The sequence below is a fragment of the Copadichromis virginalis genome, linkage group LG14, assembly GCF_057382275.1.
Source record: "Copadichromis virginalis isolate Kocher_CV1m ecotype Utaka linkage group LG14, C_Virginalis_male_GT1.1, whole genome shotgun sequence".
In the NCBI taxonomy this organism is placed as follows: Eukaryota; Metazoa; Chordata; class Actinopteri; order Cichliformes; family Cichlidae; genus Copadichromis; species Copadichromis virginalis.
The window spans coordinates 37,483,810-37,506,856 of NC_140631.1; the positions used below are offsets into that span (position 1 = coordinate 37,483,810).

The 23,047-nt window shown below is 37.7% G+C and overlaps 1 protein-coding gene across 3 annotated transcripts in view; it reads left to right on the top strand.

Moving 5' to 3' along the window:
* tyw1 (tRNA-yW synthesizing protein 1 homolog (S. cerevisiae)) overlaps positions 1–23,047 on the top strand; it is a 56,405-nt gene that overhangs the window by 27,570 nt on the left and 5,788 nt on the right. For all 3 annotated transcript variants that reach the window (XM_085430767.1, XM_085430769.1, XM_085430768.1), the window contains exons 12-15: positions 1,109–1,286; positions 3,377–3,512; positions 9,015–9,125; positions 19,838–20,005. In XM_085430767.1, the coding sequence (XP_085286893.1) occupies positions 1,109–1,286; positions 3,377–3,512; positions 9,015–9,125; positions 19,838–20,005 (593 nt within the window). The remainder of the gene's footprint in view (positions 1–1,108; positions 1,287–3,376; positions 3,513–9,014; positions 9,126–19,837; positions 20,006–23,047) is intronic.

The following is a 23,047-nucleotide window of genomic DNA, read 5'->3' on the forward strand; positions in this document are numbered from 1 at the left end:
AGGAAATGGATTAACTGTTTAAGAGCCTAGGATCAAGAGTTGAAATGAAGATATGTCAAGCCCTAGATCTCTCTTGTTCATCTTCACATCTATTTCTTGTGACTCTTTGGTTATGGGTGTAAGGAAGAGGACTCCCTTACTACATTTATTTATATTATATTATCTGTATAGCACTTTAAGCACACCTTTCACTTTATTAAAAGCACCTTATCAAGCACTTTATTTAGCATTGCACTTTAAGCCTGGATTTGCACAGTAAAACATTTACACACAAGAAGTTTAATTATTTATTGACTATTTATTGGGAATTTTAAAATCAGTTGGTAGCCTTGTTTCAGATCCTGCACAGCTGCTCCTCATCAAGGAATATGGTGGTTGTCTGTGAGGAGAGAAGAATGGTGATTGAGATTGTGATTAAAGTTTACCAGTAAGGAACACTAATGCAAATGTGTGTGTGTGTGTGTGTGAAATCTAGGAATAAAACTGGTGCAAATAAGTGTTTGTAAGATAATGATTACTCACCTTTCTTGCCTGTGTCCTCTTCAAGGTGTTTGGGCAAATGTTTCCCCAGGGGTCCAGACACCATTTAAAGGTTCCGGGAGAGACCATGGGTTAAGAGAGTGTGGTGAATCTTTTTGTGCTTGAGGTTTCTGGGTTTTTATAATATTGGGTTTGGTGTAAAATTAAAGTGTGAACTATTTATTAATATGAAAATGTGAAATTTATTTATGTATTTATTTATTCTAATTGACATATAGTGTGTTGTGGTGGAAGGTTGGGATTTAATAATTTACCTGAGAGTGGAATAATGGTTTAGTCCGTGACAGCTGAACATATTTAAGGCTGCCAGTCCTCATTAGAGGGGTTGATTGTGCTGTGAAGAAGCTCGACGAGTTAATTGTTGTAAGGAGAGCTGTATAGTAAATAAATACTTTTTGTTCCACTACACTTGCCTTGGTCCATCTCACTGTGTTTCCAGCTGCTAAGGGCTGCCCTGTTACAATGGGTAATCACTAAAACAGCCTTCACCTCAGTCTATTGCTTCACACAGTTGTTTTTTGTGTCTGACAACTATGATCTACTCCGACATTGACGTCTCTCCTGCTAGGTGTCCCTGGAGTAAAGCCTGACAGGTATGAGGAGGGCCTAGCAGTCAAGCACTGCGCCCTGTCCTTGGTTGGTGAACCAATCATGTATCCTGAAATCAACAACTTCATTCGCCTCCTCCACCACCATCAGATCTCCAGTTTCTTGGTAACCAATGCGCAGTTCCCCCAGGAAATCAGGTACAAGCAAAATGAAAAAATATCTTCTTTGTGTGTTACATGATCTTTTTGTTCTTACTATTAAAGTAATCTTAAAATAAGTTTGATCTGTTTTCATACTTTAATAACCTACCTAACCCTAACAAGAAGATTAAAGAGTTAGACGGCGGGGGGGGAAGATAATCCATTTTTCAGTGCTTTGAGCAGCACATAATTTCAATTAACCTTCATTAAATTGATGGATTTTTAAAAACCTTAAATGTTTGCATGTACTGGGATAATTTGAACGCTTTTCTATAATTATATTAAAAAAAAACATTTAAACCATAATGGCTGATTGTTGGTACCTTTGCCTGAGTGTGTAAACATATATTATTTTCTGACTTTCCTTATGAAGGTGAGGTCTCTGTAGTTAATCCGTAAGACATACTGTAGATTCCAAACCCATTTTTTCCCCTACTAAAAAATTCCTAACCACGATAAGAATCAAGGTCTCGATTGTTTTTATTAATGTTTCTTTCACTACAGCTTCACCACAAACACAGTTAGATACTAAGTGTAGTAAGTGAAATGTGCCTTAGATTCAGGAAGGACTGTAAGCATCAACATGAAAAGTTTTTGTGAGTCACACTCAGTGTAATGTGAAGTGTAAGACGAAGTACCAAAAGTTTTGTCAGGGCAATATTGTCATGCTACAAAAAAGCATGCTGAAGTGCACATCTGTTGTATTATTAACAATGTTACCTAACACAAAGGTTACTTTGTTTGCAGACATGTTTTATTCAAGAATAAGTTTTCCAATTGAGTGTTGGTAACTGGTAAATGCCCTGTTTGTATAGGGCTTTACTTAGTCCCTATGGACCCCAAAGCACTTTACACTACATTCAGTCATTCACACACTGGTGATGGCAAGATACATTGTAGCGCACTGACAGAGGCGAGGCTGCCGGACACTGGCGCCATCGGGCCCTCTGACCACCACCAGTAGGCAACGGCTAAAGTGTCTTGCCCAAGGACACAACAACCGAGACTGTCGGAGCCGGGGCTCGAGCCAGCAACCTTCCAATTACAAGACGAACTGCCAACTCTTGAGCCACGATTGCCCATTCTATGAGTGTTGAATAAATCTGCTAAATTCTTGATTAGATCAGCAGACAGAAATTTTTATTGTATTTTTATGTCATTCTTCACTCCGAAGAGGAAAGTTACCACTTCTGCACAAACTAAATTTATCATTGCCTTTTAATCTTTCAGTGGTTTTGTAGCCACACAGACTCTTAGTGAAGATGCTGCTGCTTGTTTAAAAAAGAAAAAAATATTGTATGTGTTCCCATTTAGTACACAGAATACTGTTGACACTTTCTATAAGTCTAGACTGTAATGGATGAATGCTGCGTGAGCCATTTGAAATGAACAGGATATTGACCTCTCTATCAAGAACCACTTACCGGTTTTCACGACACACACTGACATATCCAATATTGTGGCTAACTGGCCTGTCACAGGCTTATCACATAGTCATCGAGCAAGTTAAAGGCAAGGACACCAGGCATCAGCCATTTATCCTGTCTGCCAGAGCTATCTTATAGGAGATGAGCTGTTGCACTTTGGGTTGGAGAATCTATTCCACGGCTCTTTTAACAAGGGGAAATGTGTTTTTGTTTTTTGCTTTATTTGTTTTTTTGTTCTTTCACCAGTATTATAAACGTTCTTCATGTGGTACTTTCTGCTCTATTACTCTTTTCTGATTACTTATATGACCAAAGTTCAGTTTCACCCAAATAAGTTTTTTTTTTTCTTACTTGATATTTATAATAGGTACTCTTTATTTTTACAGTTTCTTTCTCAGCTCCAGCTCAGTATTCTCCTTGTTTATTGATTATCTATAGAAAAAGAAAGAAAACCATTGCTTCAACAACAATGAGTATTTGACTTGATGTTCTTGTGTCACTGAATCAAGTTGGCAATTAATCACGTTGTCTGAATAGGATATAAGTGCCTGCATCAGAGAACTGTGTTTTCTTAGGAGAATGTAATTTTTGTTTTAAATGCGTCTTAAATTTTGCAGCAGCTACATAATTCTTGTCTTTTCTCAACCAAATTCCTTTTAGGAGTTTGGTGCCAGTTACTCAGTTGTATGTCAGTGTGGATGCCAGCACCCAAGACAGTCTGAAGAAGATCGACCGGCCACTTTTCAAGGATTTCTGGCCGCGCTTCCTGGATAGCCTCAAGGCCCTGGGAGAAAAAGTAAGCTTTCATCCAGGATCTTAGACAAGTGATCAGCTGGGCTGTGGGGTTCAGTTTGATAAAGAATCTGACTCCTCGGTAAAATTCAACTGGATAAAAACTAGCATTATTAAATTATCTGCAGACTTTTACGATAGCATGGTATTGAGCCCTAAAAAGAATGTGCTTGCTTTCCATTGGGACGCTAAATTAAAAGTAAAAATGTTTTTCACACATTCATACATTGTTATTCCTGTCCTAAAAATCTTGGCCCAGAGCCAAACCACATAACTGTCCTGGGTTACATAAAAAATATAGCAAAAATTAGCAGTGGCAATGTAGTATTTTAATACCATATTTTAATTGAAAAGAACGAAAGAAGTCATTCTTAAACCTGCAACGCAGATGTGATAATTATCAGTTTTATACTGTGTCAGTCACAATTAAAGTTTTAATGTGTGGATGTTATGCTGCTGTTAAAGCCTACAGAATTTCACTAACCTGAATGTTACTGTAAATATGATTAATTTAGTGCCTATAAAATAGTTGCTGATATGTTTTTTTTCCCAGGTCATAACAGCTTACAGCAGCAGTCTTTGACTAATACTGCTTAACTTGATCGACCTTTGTAGAAACCTCAGAAGGAGGGGTCTTCTCTGTTTACCCATTTCCATATATTGACACTGAGATCCCAACAAATGACAGGGAGCAGCTATTCAAGTGTGAAATGTCGCCTTGCTATTCTGCCTGTTCTTTTTGCAACTTTAAGAGAAACAGAGACCTATGTTTTCATTCTTATTGTGGTGACAGTGACCTTATCGACTTGTCTTTGTGATCTGTGCTCATAGATTCATTTCAGCAGGTTTAAAGTGCTTTCAATAGACTTTTAGAAGTTTTTGTCATTCCAAGAAGAGGGAAAATCCATTATCACAACCTCCACCTTGCTACCTGGCTGCTTCCCCCCCCCAAATAAATAAATGGGTCTATTAACCACCAAATGACCTTGAGAAGGATAAAGTCTGCAGTGTCTCTATTGCAAATAAAACCTGTTCAATAAGTATGTAGATACTTTTTTTTTTCTTCACATTTTATGTTGCAGCATTTTGGTAATGTCAACCCTCCTTCAGCTAACACTGAATTATTTATGTTGTTTGTTTTTTTTAAACTTGTATAGTATATTAACTTATAATTAAATTACTGTACAGAAGACATGAGCAATCACTCCTTCTCCCCCCAAAAGGAAGGGAGTATATAATCGGTTCAATTTGTTTGTCTGTTTGTTTTCATGCAGTTTTCATGATATCATTTCCAAATTTTGTGTGATGGTATGACCATTCTTCATTTCGTTGTTCTCGTGACAATGACAATAAAGTTTCTGATTCTGATCCCAATAGTAGCTCGAGCTGATCTAATTTTGGTGACAATGGCATCATGGTCAAGGTCACACCAAATATATTACCCACAGTTTTTATGGATAGTCTTAAAACTACACTAGGTCTTGAGTACTTAGGCTGGTTAAGCATTTGACCTTGACCCCTCCATTGTTAGTATCCAAGATCAAACTTGACCTTCAAATTCAAGAAACCACATTGAGTAATATATCATATGAAAGGGCGTGGAGTGAGCTTTGCTACACACTTCTTATTTTTTCAATGAGATGCCCTACGACATCTCATTGATACCATAACATGCTTATATTTGCCAGTATTTGCCCATTATAGCCCCTTATATATTGTATACTGGTTTCTGTCTGCCCACTCTACCATGAAAGTCAGATCAATGTACTGTACAGGTGTGGTTATGATTGTTTTCCTGGAGCTTTTTCATTTCCAAATTGGATCTCTGAAGCTTAGTGGTCATCAGCTCTCTTACCATGGTTTATTCTCTGCCACTATTTTTTTTTTTATTCCCAACACGGAGCTGTGTCTTAGCATTGCAGGCAGTTTCTGTGAAACTTTTGTTTTTTGCTTTGATATAAAATATTATATACATATTTCAGGTTAGAATTATAAATACATTTACAAAAAAAATCAAAACGTATTTATTATGGAGCAGCAACATAACATACAAATTTGAAAAATACTTTCTCAGCTGTATCTGTGATGAGCCTGTGTCCTCATGTTTAATCCTTTAATATTGGGACTTATTCATTAATGCTGCCCAGCTTGAGGTGTTTTTCAGTGCTTGGCGTGAAGCAAACTACAAGTGATCATCACACTCTATTTGGATCTATATCACCAGTTTAACCTGACCACAGCAGGAAAATATGAACATGCTGTAACTGCACATATGAGATGTACACACACGTGCACACACAATTTTACCCTGTGGCATATTTACTGATTTCTGCCTGCAATCTCATTATTGTAAATATTGCTCCATTGTCTGATAGTCGGATGAGGCATCAATCAATACAATTATTTCTGAAGTTGTCAGAAATATCTGATATCAGTTTTTCTTGGCTAAGCATTTTCATTTGCATATTGCATATTAGCGATACTAGCGATGACATCTAATGCGCACAATCTGTTTTGCATAAATGTCAGCAAAAGTCAAATCTGCAGACCTTGCAATTATGTATGCCGTGCCATTCTGGGGGGCATGAGAATGTTGCATATTGTTTGTTTTTAATAGTTTGAATTGTAGTGTGTGTGTCCAAAGGGTTGGCTGGAGCTCAGGAGGTAGAGCAGGTCATCTACTAATTGGAAGGTTGATGGTTCAGGACAAAGTACATGAACACAGATGTTTATTTAGCATTAGAGGTCATGTGATTCAGTTCAATATGGATGTTGTACCTGTACTTCTGTGTTTGCATATGCACATCTGACTGTAATACTACAGCATGTCTGTGTGCAGTGTCCAGAAATAACCTTTCTGTTGCCAATCCCCCTCCCATCCCATTCACCTCCCTGTTCGTAAGTCTTCATTTCACGGTGGGCTCTCTCTCCATCCGCTTATCCTTTATGCTCTCTGTTTGACAGCTCTCCTCCTCTCCCCCACTTGGCCTCCCTGCCAGTGCACTTGGGATTGATAGAGTTGTGCCTTCGTGTTGGATTTGGAATAGAGACAGCTTGAAATACCTCACCTCCCTGCTTCCACTGGCCAATTATCCCCTTCCCTATTGGGCTGAAAGGACCTAGTGTTAGAGATAACCTTCGAGTGCAAGAGGAAGATGGAGAGGAAATGAGGGAAAGAGTGCGCTTTCTTTTCTCGATGTTATTTGCTTGAGTCTTTGTACCAACCATTTGTCATATCATCTGTTCTTACAATCTCTTGGCTTTCCTTGCTTCTCTTCCTCTCTGTCATATTGACAACAATTCAGTTTCTACTGTATCTACACCACTGAACTGTGATTCTATATTTCCTGTTTTACTTACCTGGGAAAAATGGCCGACTCATGAGATACAGATCAGGTATTCTTATCCCGTATTTCGGTTCAAAGCTGTTTATAATTGTAACATTTAAGCCTGCCCAGTATTGTGTAGGTACCCTTTGGACTGCTGAGATAGGTCTAATCCACAGAGGCATGGACTTTATAAGGTGTCCTGTGGTTTCAGGCCCCAACATCTTTACAGCAGATGCTTTTCCTAAAGTGCTGTAAGCTGTAAAATGGGTCCTCCATACATGTGGACTTGTGACCCGCTGTTTTACAATTGCAGTGAGCAGTCATAACAACTCTGTCCAGGGCCATAATAATGTGGCCAGATCCTTACCCTTCACTGAAGCCTTATATGAATACATATACCCGAGTGTGGCAGGCAGGTTGGGACCCAAATGCAGGACTCTCAGGCTTGACTGAACTGAACTGCTTTATTTCTGGAAATAAATCCTACTAAGTAACTGGCAGTCACTCATGGAAACAAACACTGGAGGCGCTGAACAAAGAAAACAAAGAGACACAGACGATATATACACATGAGGGAATCGGGGCGGAGAGGAAACACCTGGGGAACACAGCTGAACAATAATCTAACTAACGAGATAGGGGAACAGCGCTGAGACACGACTGACTAAACAGAGCGAGAGCAAGGGACAGAGAGAAAGAGAATGACATCGAACTTGACATTAATAGATCGACATGATGGGCTACACACTAGGGACACATTGGAGGAGACAGCAAGGAGAGACAAAGACAAACTGGACACGAAAGGGAACGAAATTTTTAAAAAAGAACTAAGAACTAGAAACATTACATAACTCGGAGGCTCTCCAAACTGAACATTAGCATCTCATTAACCTGCAAGAAGTGACCAAAAGACTAAGCAAACTCATAAACCTGTATCAAGGACCCAGAACCATGACACAAATGACAATATAAACAAATGCTGCTCAACCTGCAAATGTATTTTCCTTACAAATTTGCCACCATTTAAGGGGAAATAAACAAGCTTTTCAGGCATATATTACCAAGAAGTATTGTTACAACAATCAATTGTCAGCCAAACACAAATTTCTGTACTTTTCATTCTAATATTTTTAAATAATTTAACTTACTTTGTTCATGTTAATATTTTCATAACAAACAGCTCCGTTTAGGGTTACACTCTCCACACTCCTGCTTATTGAATGTACAAAGCCTAGGGTTCTCAATTCTAGAGCTACATGGTCTTTTGTGGCAGCTAGAACTGTGTCATTCTCTTACTTCATCCTTGAAAGGGGAAAAAAAAAAAGTTCTAAAATTTTAAGATGTTTACCCGAAACATCATTTCATTTGTGTAGTGTGCCTCACGGTTGTTTTCTTTTTATATTTCTATCTCCTCTGCTCACATAGCTTATGCTTACTGAAGCCGAACAACTGAAGGTGCTGGCAGCTTTTTATTCATTAAAAGTCCACATGCAGTCCACAATTCCCTCCACTATTCACTGGCTTACAGTGCTGCTGGAGTCCCAGTGTATTGTGGAGATTTTTGTGTGTTGTGTCTGTAGTGCAAAGTATTGAATTTGAAAAAGTGTTACACAGTAAATAATATAACATGCAGCTCTTTTGTAACAGAGGGTTAGCAACCATTTGCTAACTGATTTAGGAGGAAATACGGCAGCTGACATCTGTGAGCAGCTGTGTTGCCTCCAGTGAACAGATGTTGGTGATGACATACTGTCACTGGAAGTGATTTGAAAAAAAAAACAAAAAAAAACGAAGTGGTTAAGTTCAAAAGTTATAAATGACTCATCAGCTTTGTATACCAATGTGTGCCAGAGGAAAATAATGCATGCTTGTCCTTTCTAATTTGAACGAATATTCTATATAATACACAAGTCACAAAGGTAACTGTGGTTTAGAAACCGAATTAAAAATGAAGTTTTTCCTTCAGTGTTTTGTAATCTATATGTCAGTGTCTTGCAGATATATTGTCACTTCAGAATCTTTTGAGTAGCACTAAGAACTTAAGTTTATAAGTTCTTACTGATGAAATGTAAACTAAAAGATTGATACATATGGCATCTCTTTATTGGATATCATAGCTATTCCCACACCTTATGACTTCTTACATCACTCCCAAAAATCTGTTTATTCATCCACAGAAACAGAGGACGGTGTACAGACTGACGCTGGTCAAATCCTGGAATGTGGAGGAGATGCAGGCTTACTCAGAGCTCATAGCATTGGGCCAGCCAGACTTCATTGAGGTCAAGGTAGGATTTAACAACATTACGTATCTCAGCATGTATTTTCATGTATATATCATTGTGGTGTAGCATGATTGCCTAATTGCCTGAAGTGTGTAAAACATTTGTGCCGTTCCTGTTACTACATATATTGGATAAATTCACTGAACTGGTGTGCTGTGTACCACATTCACTGACCTTATCCTCGGTCATTTGGCGGATATGGTATTAATAGTGTGGGAGGGGACACCTGGTGGCAATCTGAGCTACAGCTGTCATAGTGAAAAATGTGAAAGAGTTTGAGCTCATTATGAAGTGCACCACATCAAGTAGTGTTGGTGATAGAGCCCCATCTTGGATGTCTTTTTCCCGTTCATGTCAGAAAGACACTAACAGGAAGGGGTTTTTCTGTCAGTGAAGACAAAAAGTTTCTAGATTGCTCTTCTCACCTGTAGTGGTGAAAAGGTTTGGAGAATGCTTAACATTAAACAAGCCCCCTGCCTGACAGGAAGGCTTTTGTGGAAGTATGTTGAAAAAGTCGTTGTCTCAATTGTTAATCTACAACTATGAATTTAGAGTTTTTGACAGCTCTATCCTCTAATTTAATTTATTTATTTAGGACAGTGCATGTTAATGAACATAAATGTAAAAAAATTACATGAATGTAAACATACCAGATTATAGCCAAGGGCTAATTTCCATCTGTTGTCCATAAAACATAAAAAAAAGACATAATAATTAATAAAAAAAATCATAATTCATCCATAATAAAAACTCCATCACCAAACTCACACATACACACCATTCTATTCCCAAATAAAACATAGAATCTATCTATAATAATATACATTTTTTGGTTTTACTGGGGTAGGCATCAGCAACCTTCAACATCAAACAAGCTATTTTAGCTCCTCCTACCAAACAATGGGAGAAAAAGAGCAGGATTACAGTTAATCCAAATTATAACCTGTGGTTGGAGGTTGCTAACCTCCGTACTGGAGTGTCCAGACATTTTAATTAGGGGATGTCCCACTGGAAAGTTCTTAATTGTCAGTGTTATATCATTAAATTGTAATTATTGTGTCAGATTGCGTCTTAAGATCTGTCAACACACGCTTGTAGTGCAGGTTTATTTAATTCCCAATTCTTTTTCTTCCATATTCCCCAAAAAACACAAATCTTATTAAAGCACTATATGCCTTATGATTATTCTGTCATGCAAAGACACCATAAATGTAAATATTCACTTCTTTATTCACATCTTCTGTCACGTCTACTGTGATGTCATTATTTCTTTTAGGGTCTGTCAATTATAAAAGTACATACATATAGACATAGACAAATGAGGCAGGTTTAGTGACAAAACACAGGATTTTGTGACTTGTGCAATTTTAGTTGATTAATTAATTAACTAAATTAATTCTTTCTATATAAAAATAATGTAGAGAGAAAAGAGAAACATAAGAGAAATATAACACTATAAACAGTTTATATTCCTTATAATAGTAAGCCAGCAGAAACACTATGTCAAACAGAGATTTTTAAAAAAGTAAACCAAAGTTGAGTATTACTTGTGTTGATTCTACTCTAACTTGAGTGTGGAGGTGTGATCTGATTGGTCTGAAGTGTTTTGCTCTACTCTGGTGGTGGTCAGAGGGCATGGTGGCGCCAGTGTCCGGCAGCCTCGCCTCTGTCAGTGCGCCCCAGGGTGGCTGTGGCTACAATGTAGCTTGCCATCACCAGTGTGTGAATGTGTGTGTGAATGGGTGGATGACTGGATATGTAAAGCGCTTTGGGGTCCTTAGGGACTAGTAAAGCGCTATATAAATACAGGCCATTTACCATTTACTTCTTTCCTTATCCATTTACACATAAATGACACATCATCATGACACATCTTACATGTGCACCATTACTTGTCCCTTATCTTCAGTGTCCTGATATAAAGGCAGAAGAAGAGGTGCAAGGTTTCCAAAGTCAAAATTAATATTCACCGTGAGCCTCTGTCTGCACGGAGCCTCACATGGCAATGCTTCCACACATCCTCTCATTCATAATCCAGAGTACAGTTTAGGAGTCCAACTATGACACAGTGTCCGCTGGGATCTCACTGCTCACAGTTACTGTAGCTATTACTTTCTTTAACCTTCGTTCACGCAGGCTAGGTTTACTGAAGTGAAGTTTAGGGGTTTTTTTAGTACTAGGCTGCCCACAATTACACTGAATCATACCTGGGAGCTGAGTTGTACAAGCACAATGTTATCTATCAGCCAGCCAGGAGCATTTGGGGGTTAAAAGTCTTAATCAAGAGCATTGTTAAAGATGAGGGTTTGTCTTCTGTGTGTTTTCAGAAAATGAAATTCCTAGGTTTTGTTTATTAGTTCATTCCCTTTGCATTATACACATTTAATGGCAATTTTAATCTAAGTTACAAAGCGGAAATTTATTTATTTTAAATCACTTGTTCTGCCCACCTGCATTAACTCCATGCTCACTGTTGCTCCATGCTCACAAAGATTTGCCCTGTTCACTATATGTCCCTGCTCTAGACTATAGTTTGCTGTAATTCTGCTCCTGCTTACTGAGGTGTTCTGTAGCCCACCATAGCATATTTGAGCAGACTGCTGACACTTAAAAAGACCGTAGAAATGTGCCTGTTTTGCTATCTCGGTTCACAGTCTTGACTTCTGCAAACTCCACAGAGAGAAAGTGAGATGACGCTTTGCAGAACTCAGCAGCAATCATCTCCTCTCCCCATTCATGTTCTGCTCTTCTGATGTTGCATCATGTTGCTGAATGTGCAACGACACACAGACACACACAACAGAATTTGTTATAAGCAATCTATGCAGGACCACAAGTAAGATTGTTGTTGACCTGAGCAGTCTTTTCATTTTGCTGTTCACACCAGACATTGTAGCACTGTCTGGATGTCATGCCATTAGTTCAAACATGTTAGTATATAAAAGGCACAAGTGCGTTCTACATGTTCAGTTTAAATGTCTTTAGCCTTGATCTTTTATGTAACTTTAAAGCACATATTGTTTCAAATTTTTTTAAGTATTGTTCAACATAGCAAAATCAATCACTGTAGTTCTACTGTGTCTTTTATCATTTCCAAATACAACATGTATCCTTTCATGGTAAATCAACTTTTTTCTGTATTTAGATGACAGGTTGGGAAGACAAAACTTCTCTCAGGTTCTGGCACAGAACTTGGTAGGATAAGCTATCTTTCACCTAAACTGAACCTTTTAGAGCTTTCTTTTTGTGTGTCTAGCTAGATTCTATTGAAGTAAGTTGCCATATGGAAATGGTCAACAGGTTAAAAATCATTTCTAAACATGTCTTGCTCTGAGCTTATAATCTGACTCTTTTAGAAACTGGCTGCATGGCAAGGATTGGTTAAGAGCATTAATGTCGGGCTTGTCAAGCGTTTCCAAGGGAGCATTGAAAAATTACCATAACATTGGAAGACTTCAGTCTTGTAAAGAATACTTGATGTCTCAACTATGACATGCAACTTTGGTACTTAGACTTTTTTAAATGTAGTCTTTTACAGAGCTGCTGGGGATTAGCAGGGTTGGGCATATGTACTGAGTTACCTGTCTAGATACTCACACGTTAAGCCATAGAAGTATTCCAATTTATTCTTTATAGTGAGTTGTAGTTGTTTGTTACCAATTCATCCTTTTACCTGATCTTTATTTCTACTAAAGTTGTGTAGTGACATACCTTTATAGCTTGATTTGTAGGTGCTGTAGAAGAAAAAGGACTTAATTTGCCATGTGTGCAAAAATTCAACCGCCTGTGTGGTAATTAATGGATCCCCATCTGTATCTCCCCCAGTTCTTTTATGTACTACTAAGTTTGCTTTGCTTGCTGTGTTTTATTGCTCTCAAGTAATCGGCGTGGTGCTTCAAGCAAGTCTTTGCTTGATCGAGTTTATGATGTGCTCCTTTTTCAATCCAAGTTGTCTATTGAGACAGTTTATTATTGACATTCTCTCACAGGACTCTGTATTGACCCAACACTACATGCCATTTTATTATATTGAAGAGGCAGAACACTAACAAGACAGTGGGGAGCATTGTAGTGGAGAGGAAACCACCAAATATGGGACGTCAGACCTTGAAATATTTTTGGCTTGTCTTTTCTTATATGCCTTTCTTTAATGAAGGCAAACTACAAACCCACATTAACAGTTTTGCCTGTTCTCTGGAGTGTGTAAAAACGTCAGCCAATAAAAGACCACATCCTCTGGTACAGGAGACTAACAGCGATGCCGCATCCAGAGACCTTATCTCAACTTGGAAGCTAACATTTGAAGTGACTAGCAGTTGGATTGATACCGACTGATATACTGTATGTAAATGCATTAGGGCTTTAATTAAAATGTGATGCATGATAAGCAAACCGCTTTGTCTTGACGGACTTGAGACCATCACATACACACCTGTGCTGTAAATAGTACAACTTGCTGTTTCCTTGTCATCAGTGTATCTGCACAGTGATTACCATAAAGTACAAAGGTACATAAAGACAAAACTAATTTGAAAACATAGATGACAAATTATTAAGGATATTTTACACAATTCTTTGTTATTGATCACATTTAAGCAATATTTTTAATAATATATTGGAAAGTCATAACTTCTACAGCACTAATTTTGGCTTACTTCCTCACAAATACAGCCACATTTTATGTGGTAGCGGAAACAGCGGTACTTTATTGCTTTATTCAATGCCCACATTTGCCCTAGCATTTGTCCAATATTCAGTTGTACATATGTAATTATATATCTATCAGTCTTTATACAATTTTGGTCTCTCAAAGTCTGACCTTCAGATCACTGAAAATCACAGTGAAATCTCTGCCTCATCTTGACAGTTAATAATTTAAGCTGTCTCTCTTGCACAGGTCACTCTCAGGGTGAACTCTCCTTCATGTTATAAAGGCTTTTGTGTCTTTTCTTCCTTAATTATCTTTCTCTGTCACCCTCTTATCTCTCTGTCCTCCTCTTCCCTGTTTCCACAATGAAGAGTATATTGTCCCTTACTGAACAGATAAACTTCTCTGGCTACTGGCAGCTCTGGGCAAGCTATCAACTTCAGCATCATGGGTCCAGTAATTAGTACATCCCAGGATGGATTAATGACAGTATGATAGAGTGAATTCCTTTGTCATCATATCGCTAGCTCTCAAATTGGCTTTTACTGCTGACCGGTGGGGTTGCTTGGGCCTGTGAATGGCTTTAGTAGTTATAATAATTTTAACTTGTCCTTTTTTTTTTTTTAAGATTTACAGTACTTTCCAACAGTCTTAAACCACCCCTTGTTTCTTTATATTTTGGTAGGAAAATTGGGAAAGAGTTGCAGTGATTTACTGAAACACATGCAGACATGGAAATATTATGTCTGCATGTACTATACCAAATACTATTAAAATAATAGTATTTGGTATGACCAGCTTTATTCTTCAAGACTGAACTCTCTTTTTCTTTTGTCCTTTATTTGTCCAGTTTCCTCATTTTATCTTTAAGGACACACTGCACAGCATGCCAAGATATGCCAAGTTTTAGGTTTTTGGAAATCACCTTGTTTCAGCAAAAAATACAATTTTATTATCAAACGAAATTATCTTAGGTGTTTATGTATTTTAAATTGGTTCTTTCCCGAGTTGTCTGTTATCTGTAGACACAATACTAGTTAACCCTTGAGTTAGGTGCCATTCTTTCCTCATGAATAAATTCATAGGTCAGTGATAAATGGCTTAACAAACATGCTTCAGTCTAAAAGTCCAAAGGTTTGCGGATAGGATGAGGACAAAATGCTAGGTTTAAGAGTTTTTTGAGAGATTACGGGTAGCAGACTAGGAACATACTGAAGTGGGAAAATTTATGACATTGTTACCATAGTTATGATCAGAAACATCTGGAAACCTGAAAAAAATCAACTTAATTACCTTCCCAGTGGTATATTACAACAATTTTTTTTCAACAGTTGTTAAAAATGAGCCTTCAGAACAGCTTCAGTGTTCATTGAGTCTGTATGTGTGTACGTATAGCATCCATTAATTAAGATGAATTGTGGCTCTTTAAGAATGATGAATTGTATGCTTATGTGCATGTCCACCATCACCAGCAACAAGACCTTTATTACTGACCCACTAATAACTAGTTCATCATCTTATGTGGCACAACACATTCTGCCTGTACAGTTTACCATCCTCTATCCAATTGCCCAGTGCCTAATTTATCATCTTAGTCCAGCATCAATACCATTTACTCTGCCACAGTCTCTCACTTGGCCTGAAAGGAAATGGATTACTGAGAGCAAAAGAGACACAGAAAGAGAAGAGCCAGGCCAGCATGTAAGTGTATTGAGATAAATTTGGTGAAAAGTGCACAGGGATATGTTGCACAGCGTGAGTGAGGCCTCAATGACCAACATTTATGATTTCCATTAAAGGTAAGAGACATAGATTATTTGAACAGGTGAGGGACTCTTATTATTTTTGCTCCATCTCTCCCACATAGCACAATATCTTCTACCATATATCTCAAAGATCTTTCCCCATCTCTTCCTGCTGCACACTCCTCCTGCCCAGGCCCCTTCCTGATGATTTATACAGAGTCCTGAATGGTTGATCTTTATTCAGCAGGCCTCCGGGCAAGGCTGATAACTCCAAGGTCTCCCATCAATTTTGTACAGCGCTCCCACTGTGTTTGCCCTCAGCCACCCAATTTCTGTCTTTTCAAACCCAACCCAAAGAAATTTTACACTCTGTGTTAACTTTTTTTTTTGGTGCAGTGAATTTTCAATCAGTCTTAGAAGACATATGAGGTTGGATTAGTGTAGAAATGGCTGCAGCTCACAACTGGATTCACAGATCCCCTACAGCTCCTCAGTAGATTGACTAGAATAAATGTGAATGGCAGTCTTGAAATGGGTGGACCGGTGCGAGAAAGAGATCAGTTGTAAAACTGCTGTTTGGGTAGCCTCTCTCTGAGGAGTGGAGTAAATTCTCCAACAGAGAAATGAAACTGTTTGTTTCATTTGACAACCAATTCTTTCTTAGGTGAAAATGATTTTTTATTGGATTAAGAAGTTTTACCTCATCTGTCAGATTTGTGTTTTGTCTTTGTTTTTTTTAAATCTGGCTCTGTGAAATGGTGAAGCATCAACTATTTTTACTTCCCTGGACATGTCATGTCTTCAAACTTCCAGAGTTTGAAGCCAAATAGATTATTTCTAACAGACAAATTAGTACTTGGGGCTTTTTCTTTGGGTCTTACTTAACAAAGAATCTAAAAGATAACAAAAGCAGACTCAGAAGAGTCACAGTACAGTATTTAAATAGTGGATTGTACCAAGAGTGAAAGAGATGATTTTCACAGCTTTAGTTACAGTGCTTAGTGGTGCAGTGGTTAATGTATTCGCCTAAAAGCAAAAGATCCTCCGTTTGAGAATGAGAGGAGACATAGATCCCTGGGAGTGTTGTTTCAGGAAAGGCATATGACATAAAAAAAATCAACAATGCAGATTCATCTACTGTGGTTATCTGAGCAGCCAAATTGAGTTTTTAGTGAGTTGTATGATGGTTTGCAGATGGTGGCACTAGCAAAAAGTAGGGGCACCAAACTGGAGGTGGCAGAGCTGAAGATATTAAGATTTCCATTGGGAGTGACCATTATGGACAGGATTAGGATTGAGCATTGTAATGGGCAGAGGAGAGAGAGTGGATATAGTGGGCAAAGGATGTTAAATATGAAGCTGCCAGTCATGAAGAAAAGAGGAAAACCACAGAGAACATTTTTGAATGTAGTGAAAGAGGACAAGCAGAGGATTGGTGTGATAGAGGAGGATGATGGGAGAGGCTGAGATGGAGGCAGATGAGGAGACCGCTAAAGGAACAACAACTGAAAAATGAAAACTGTGAAATACATGTTGACAACAATATATCATACCGAAGGAACTGTGTAAAACAGGGTCTTTCAGCTCATTTTCTTCAAGCTTATAAGAACTTATAAAATACTGTTCAGGTGTGCTTTATGCTGTGAAGATGACCTACAGCAGTATATTTAACAAAACCATTCAAAGGTTTGTGGCTAATGAAATTTTATCTTTAGGCATTAACTTTATTGGTTTCACTGCCTTTCACTAAACTTATTGTGATTATTGTGAATCACACCTTTTATTTAAAGTTTATGCAGTTAGTCGTTACAGGAACATGATGCAGTGGTTCATGTGTAAAGCTTTAATTAAAATAAGTAATGGCTGGCTGGGTCTGTGTAAAGATTTCTTCAAAAGACAGTTACGTCGTGTGCTGTGGATTCTTACTTTTAACTCCTCTGTAAAATTGTTTTCTTAAATGGTTTTAGGTAACATCTCTGTTTGTGAAGGTCCCCGACTCTTTCCAGTTTTTGCCATATCAATAATCATGTTTAAATACATCTATTTTTCCAGTTGTACAGGACCTTTTTTTTTTTTTTTCTGAAAATCTCATATCTGAATAGGTACTACTGAAAACATTCCTTAAATCCTGATGCATACACTGATTTCTTCTTCCTCTGTACTGCTTTGAGAGGTGTACTGAACTATTAAGAGGCTGGCTCAGTGATTATTCACTAAGAAATACAAAAACTTCAAGCTCCGACAAAACAGTTGTCTGTGACCTCCACAATCTTTTTGGTGTATAATGCAAAGCCAAGAGCAAATGACAGTCTGACACGGGGTTTCAGTCTGCAGCAGATTCTTTCAGATAATGGCAAAAGTTCGTGAAAGGTGTATTCACCTTATTGCTTTCTCCTCTGCAAAAGTTTCTCTTTATCTAGCGCTAAATCACAACAGTTCAAGTTCAAGACCCCACAATAATACAGAGAAAACACCAACAATCAGATGAACCTTACGAGCAAGCAATTTGGCAACAACAGAAGAGAAACCTCAAGTAGAACCAGGCTCAGGGAGGGGTGGGCATCTGCCTTGACTGGTTGGAGATGAGGGGAGGATGACAAACTGTGGAACAGAGCCAGTGATTAATAACAACTAAAGATTAAATGCAGAGTAAGAGCCACTATTGATCAGAAGAGTCGCTGCTGTATATCAAGTCTTAACAATTTCACAAAATGAGCATTAGTTAGAGTGAGAAACATCAGGGTCAAATGAATCATAAAAGTCACTACATAAAAGGTGAATGGTCAGTTGCCAGTCATTGCCCTCATGGAGCCAACAAAAGGAACTCACTGCAGCTCAATTTGATTGTAATTGACTTGATCTGACTGAACAGGGTGATCCGAAGGGCCAGCTCTGTTCTAGGATGCCCTCTGGACCCAGTGGAGGTGGTGAGTGACAGGAGAACGGCGGCTAAGCTGTCATCCCTGATGGACAACATCTCCCACCCCATGCAGCAGACTGTGACAGCACTGAGCAGCTCCTTCAGTGGGAGACTGCGGCACCCACGGTGTGGGACGGAGAGATTTCGCAGGTCTTTCCTCCCCACTGCTGTCAGACTCCATAATAAAGACTTTAACTGATCAAGCACACACATCCATACATATGCAATAATACTAAGTGCAATAATCCTTTCTGTCATCGTTGTATTTTTACTCAGTTGTATATAGTATTTGTATTTGTATTCTATTTTTATCTTATTGTATATTTATTTTATTTTATTCTACTGTATATAGTATTTTATTTTATTCTATTCTGTACAGTTGTGTACTGTATTTATTCTTATTGTATTCTAATTTTTGCCTCATAACTTTTGCACTGTCCACTTCCTGCTGTGACAAAACAAATTTCCCACGTGTGGGACTAATAAAGGTTATCTTATCTTATCTTATCTTATCAATCAATTACAATCTGGATATTTTTATGCTTTACATTGAACATCTTTGTGGTTCCTTTAGATCTATATTGGTTTAGTTTACCAGTTTCTTTTTTTTATGTTTTTGTGGACTTCTGTCTAGTCTCAGTTTCTCCACAGGATAATCTACTTTTGATTGCTGTACTCTAAAGAATTTTAAGCAATAATACTTTGTTTTCAGAGGAAAGTATTTGATCTAATCTTACAGTATCTCACACATGTTATTGGTCTGGTAAATATTTGAAAGTCATACCTGTCCATTAGTATCCAAAGTACAAGCTCACCAGAAAAGACTCTGCATTTTCCAGTCTTAGATATTTCACTCAGTTTAATTTTTCAGTATTAATCTTTTGATGAAGGCATGAATACAGAAGCATTTATGCTTTTAATAGCTGATGTTCAATCAAAAAACCACTTCTGTTAAAATATGTTTCTTGGAAAATCTATTTATGTGTTTAAAAAAGAGAGAAAGAAAACAAATGGAGTACTAAGCAACTACAAGTGGATGTGTTTTAATGCTCTACAATGGCTGTTTTGCAATTTTAAAGACACCGATTCAGATATGATCTAAAAATCGAACTAGTTCTTCCTTTGCTCAACATCTCAAAAAGCTTTTATTAATGTAATGCCTTGTAGTTCGTGCAGTCTTGCTGACAGACACTGTGGCACTAAAAAAATTACTCTGTCACTCAAACTAAGGCCTTTGTATGGAGACAAAAAGCTGTTTTGCTGAAGTTTGTGCAGGAAATTATTTGTCCTTTACTTGCATCGTTTCTCTTCTGTATTTTGTGGGGTAAAAATATGTTTGTTAAAATCTGTAAATCTTTCTTTTCTGTACTCTGTTTCTGATTGTCTGCTCATGTGTCTCCAGGGGGTGACATACTGCGGGGAAAGCTCTGCGAGCAGCCTGACGATGGCAAATGTTCCCTGGCACCAGGAAGTGGTCACCTTTGTTCAGCAGCTAGCTGACATGTTGCCTGAATATGAGATTGCCTGCGAACATGAGCACTCAAACTGTCTGCTCATTGCACACACCAAGGTAATAACTCCTTCTAAGCCTCCAAAGGTTTGTACAAAACTACATAATGTAGCACATCTGAAGTTTTTGACAACTAAAGAATATTTGATACACAGTTATTATTTATTTGGAGTTTCTTCTCATCATTGATAATTACTTGGATGTCACAGGGATCCAAGTAATTCCACACATTTGATGCAATTAGTGTCAGTTCAAGGTTTTAAACTTATAGTAAGGTCTGTCACTTAATGTGAGGAAGATAATTGTCTAATTTTCGTGCTTTGCTCAAGATTATATGACTTTTTTGACAGATAATCTAGAAAACGTACGTTTTTAAACATTATTCCACAAGAAATTGATTTTCAGGAAGTTAGTACCATCTATGCATCTGATGGAAAATTCTGATTCCTTCTAAAAACTATGAACTTGAAATTAATAAAAAAAAATTAATGTTATCATTAGACGATACATAATTCTCTGTAGTTTTCCAGACACATGCCTTTTTATCTGTTTTCTCTTCTAAGGTTGTTTTCCAGGCAGCCCAGTGCAGGTTCTTAGTTTTAAAATTGGCTTTTTGATTTTTATCTTGTTTCATAATTTATATAGTTTAGTCTGCTGTCTTTTGAAAACGTCCAAGCATCAGGAGGAATTTACTTCTACAGAGGCAAACCCTCAAAAAAGTTCCAGTCAGTGTTGGGTTCTGCCAAGGCGACTGTCCATCAGCAGTTAATGAATGATGATTAATTGCCATCTTGGCTCTCTCTGACAGGAGAAATTCAAGGCAGCCAGCAAGCAAGGCACCCACACCTGCCTATCACAAAAACACATACACACATAGTAGGAACTCTGTTTGATGTACAGTCACAATTTATGGGAGTGCCAGTGCTCCTTATCCTCCTTTTTTCATTTTCATTTTTACATTTTTTTTTTCAGGTTGGGGGCAATGGTCCAAGTGTTTCTCTCTGTGGTGTGTTTGTTGACTCCTACTGCCGATTTCTTCTTTTCATTTAAATGCAATTGCTTGAAGCTATATATATAAACTGCATATACTGTAAACATCATATCTCTTGAGTCTTGGAAGATTTGAGATATGATTCTAAATAAGCTTTAGTTTTAGAAGTGCTGGCAGCATTGCACAAAGGATGGAGTGGATGGAAACGTTAGCCTGGCTAATGGTGACCATTCTTTTCCAGACTTGAATATCAGTAGCGCTACTGATATATATAAACACACTTTTAATATGTGCACTGCACTAAGCAAATGGATCAGAGACTTCCACTGAATAATTACTGCAGTGATTGTGTTTTGGCTGGCAACGGGTCATTTAACCTTAACTGATGCAGTGAATAGCTTCTCATTTCTTAAAATACCATCATGGTGGTTGTGGAAAACATTGCATTTCTAAATGCTAAAATTGTTTATTTATGTGCTGAAAGTACTGAAACTGAGTTAAGAACCGTCAAACACATTATTCAATCTTGAAAGTTAATGGTGAATGATCATCTTTGTGGTAGAAATGTGGTCGAAAAGCATCCTGAATGATCATGATTGGACGTCACTTAAACATTTGGAAAAATCAGTAGAAAAACAGTAGAACTCAGAACTCAGTTCTACAGTGTGTTGTGAGGGAATTTCAAGGGATTGGGACTAAACACTTTAGCCTTAAGAAAACCACTTATTAATTACACTAGTCATAAAAAAGGTTCAGTTGTTAAATAGCATAAAGTCTGGACTTTAGAGCAATGGAAAATGGTCATCTGGTCTGATAGGTCCAGATTTATTCTGTTCCTGACTGATGATCAGGGAAAGAGCTGGATGAAGTGATGGAGCCGTCATGCTTAGTGCCTACAGTACTGACCTGTGGGAGCATCACGATGCCAGGAGTCATAAGGCTCAAACTGTGAAATGGTGATCCAGGGAGTAGGAGACATCATTTTCACACAGATTAGCACAGAGTCCAGACTTTAATCCCAGTGAGAATCTCTGGGATTGGGCCGTGGTCCAGCTCTCCCACCAACAGCACTAGATCCTGACAAAAAATTAACAAAACTCTGAATAGGAATAAATATTGTAACACTACATAGGCTTATTGAAGCCATGCCACATATTGTAACCAATCATTAACTTGTCGGAGATAGCAATGAGGTGCAATGCTTATTTAACATTAGCGACGAATTATTAGGTCTGGGAATCTAGTGGACCTTGTAGTTCATCGTATTATCATTAAGTTTCTAATGTTGTAGAAAGCAAAACATTAATTACACTGCAATACTTGTATATTCACTTGCAGGAGACGGTTTACATGTTTTATGTTTGCTCTTCAGAATCTGTTTCCATGTTATTTTTAACAGGAATAATAATATGATACCATATCAGGCAGAAATAGTTTGGGGTGTTTTTTGCTGATTAGAATATTTTGGATGGATCTTAAAAGTCGTACTCATGACACTGAATGTTAATAATATGAATATGTTAAGATTGTCGTTCTGTTCTCAAATTCCGTGTGAGATTTATTGATAATTAGACAAGCGTTTTGACTTTATGGAGATAAACTGGAATGTAAGCCCATAGATGGTACAAGTGCACAATAACTATTCGCTGTTTGTGTCTTTTTATCTTTTTCTTCTATTTTTCTTCGGACTTACACTTGCGCGAGTATGTTGTTTCCTGTATCACACAGTCCATCTGTGTGTTTGTCTGTATCCACCTGAACTCACACATACTGAAAGAATGTGAATATGTTTTTGTGTCTGTATTTAAGACCATACTGCAATTTATAAAACTGCCAGGGAGAAATTGGATTATTATAGGTTGTTATTATTAATTAAACTAATGAGCAACGTTAATAAGAAACTGAATTATATCTTAGGTGGGATTAGCAAAAAAGGCAAAAAACCTCAAATATGGAAGCACTTAATTTTAAATTGTGCATAAATACTATTCAATGTTCAAATTTGAGCGACAAGTTAAAATACTCAGCTGTCAAGGACCATTAATTGAAAGGTCACCGCAGTAAGAGGAGTAATCCCTCAAATTCCTTAACCAAAAAGAGTCAGGTAAAGC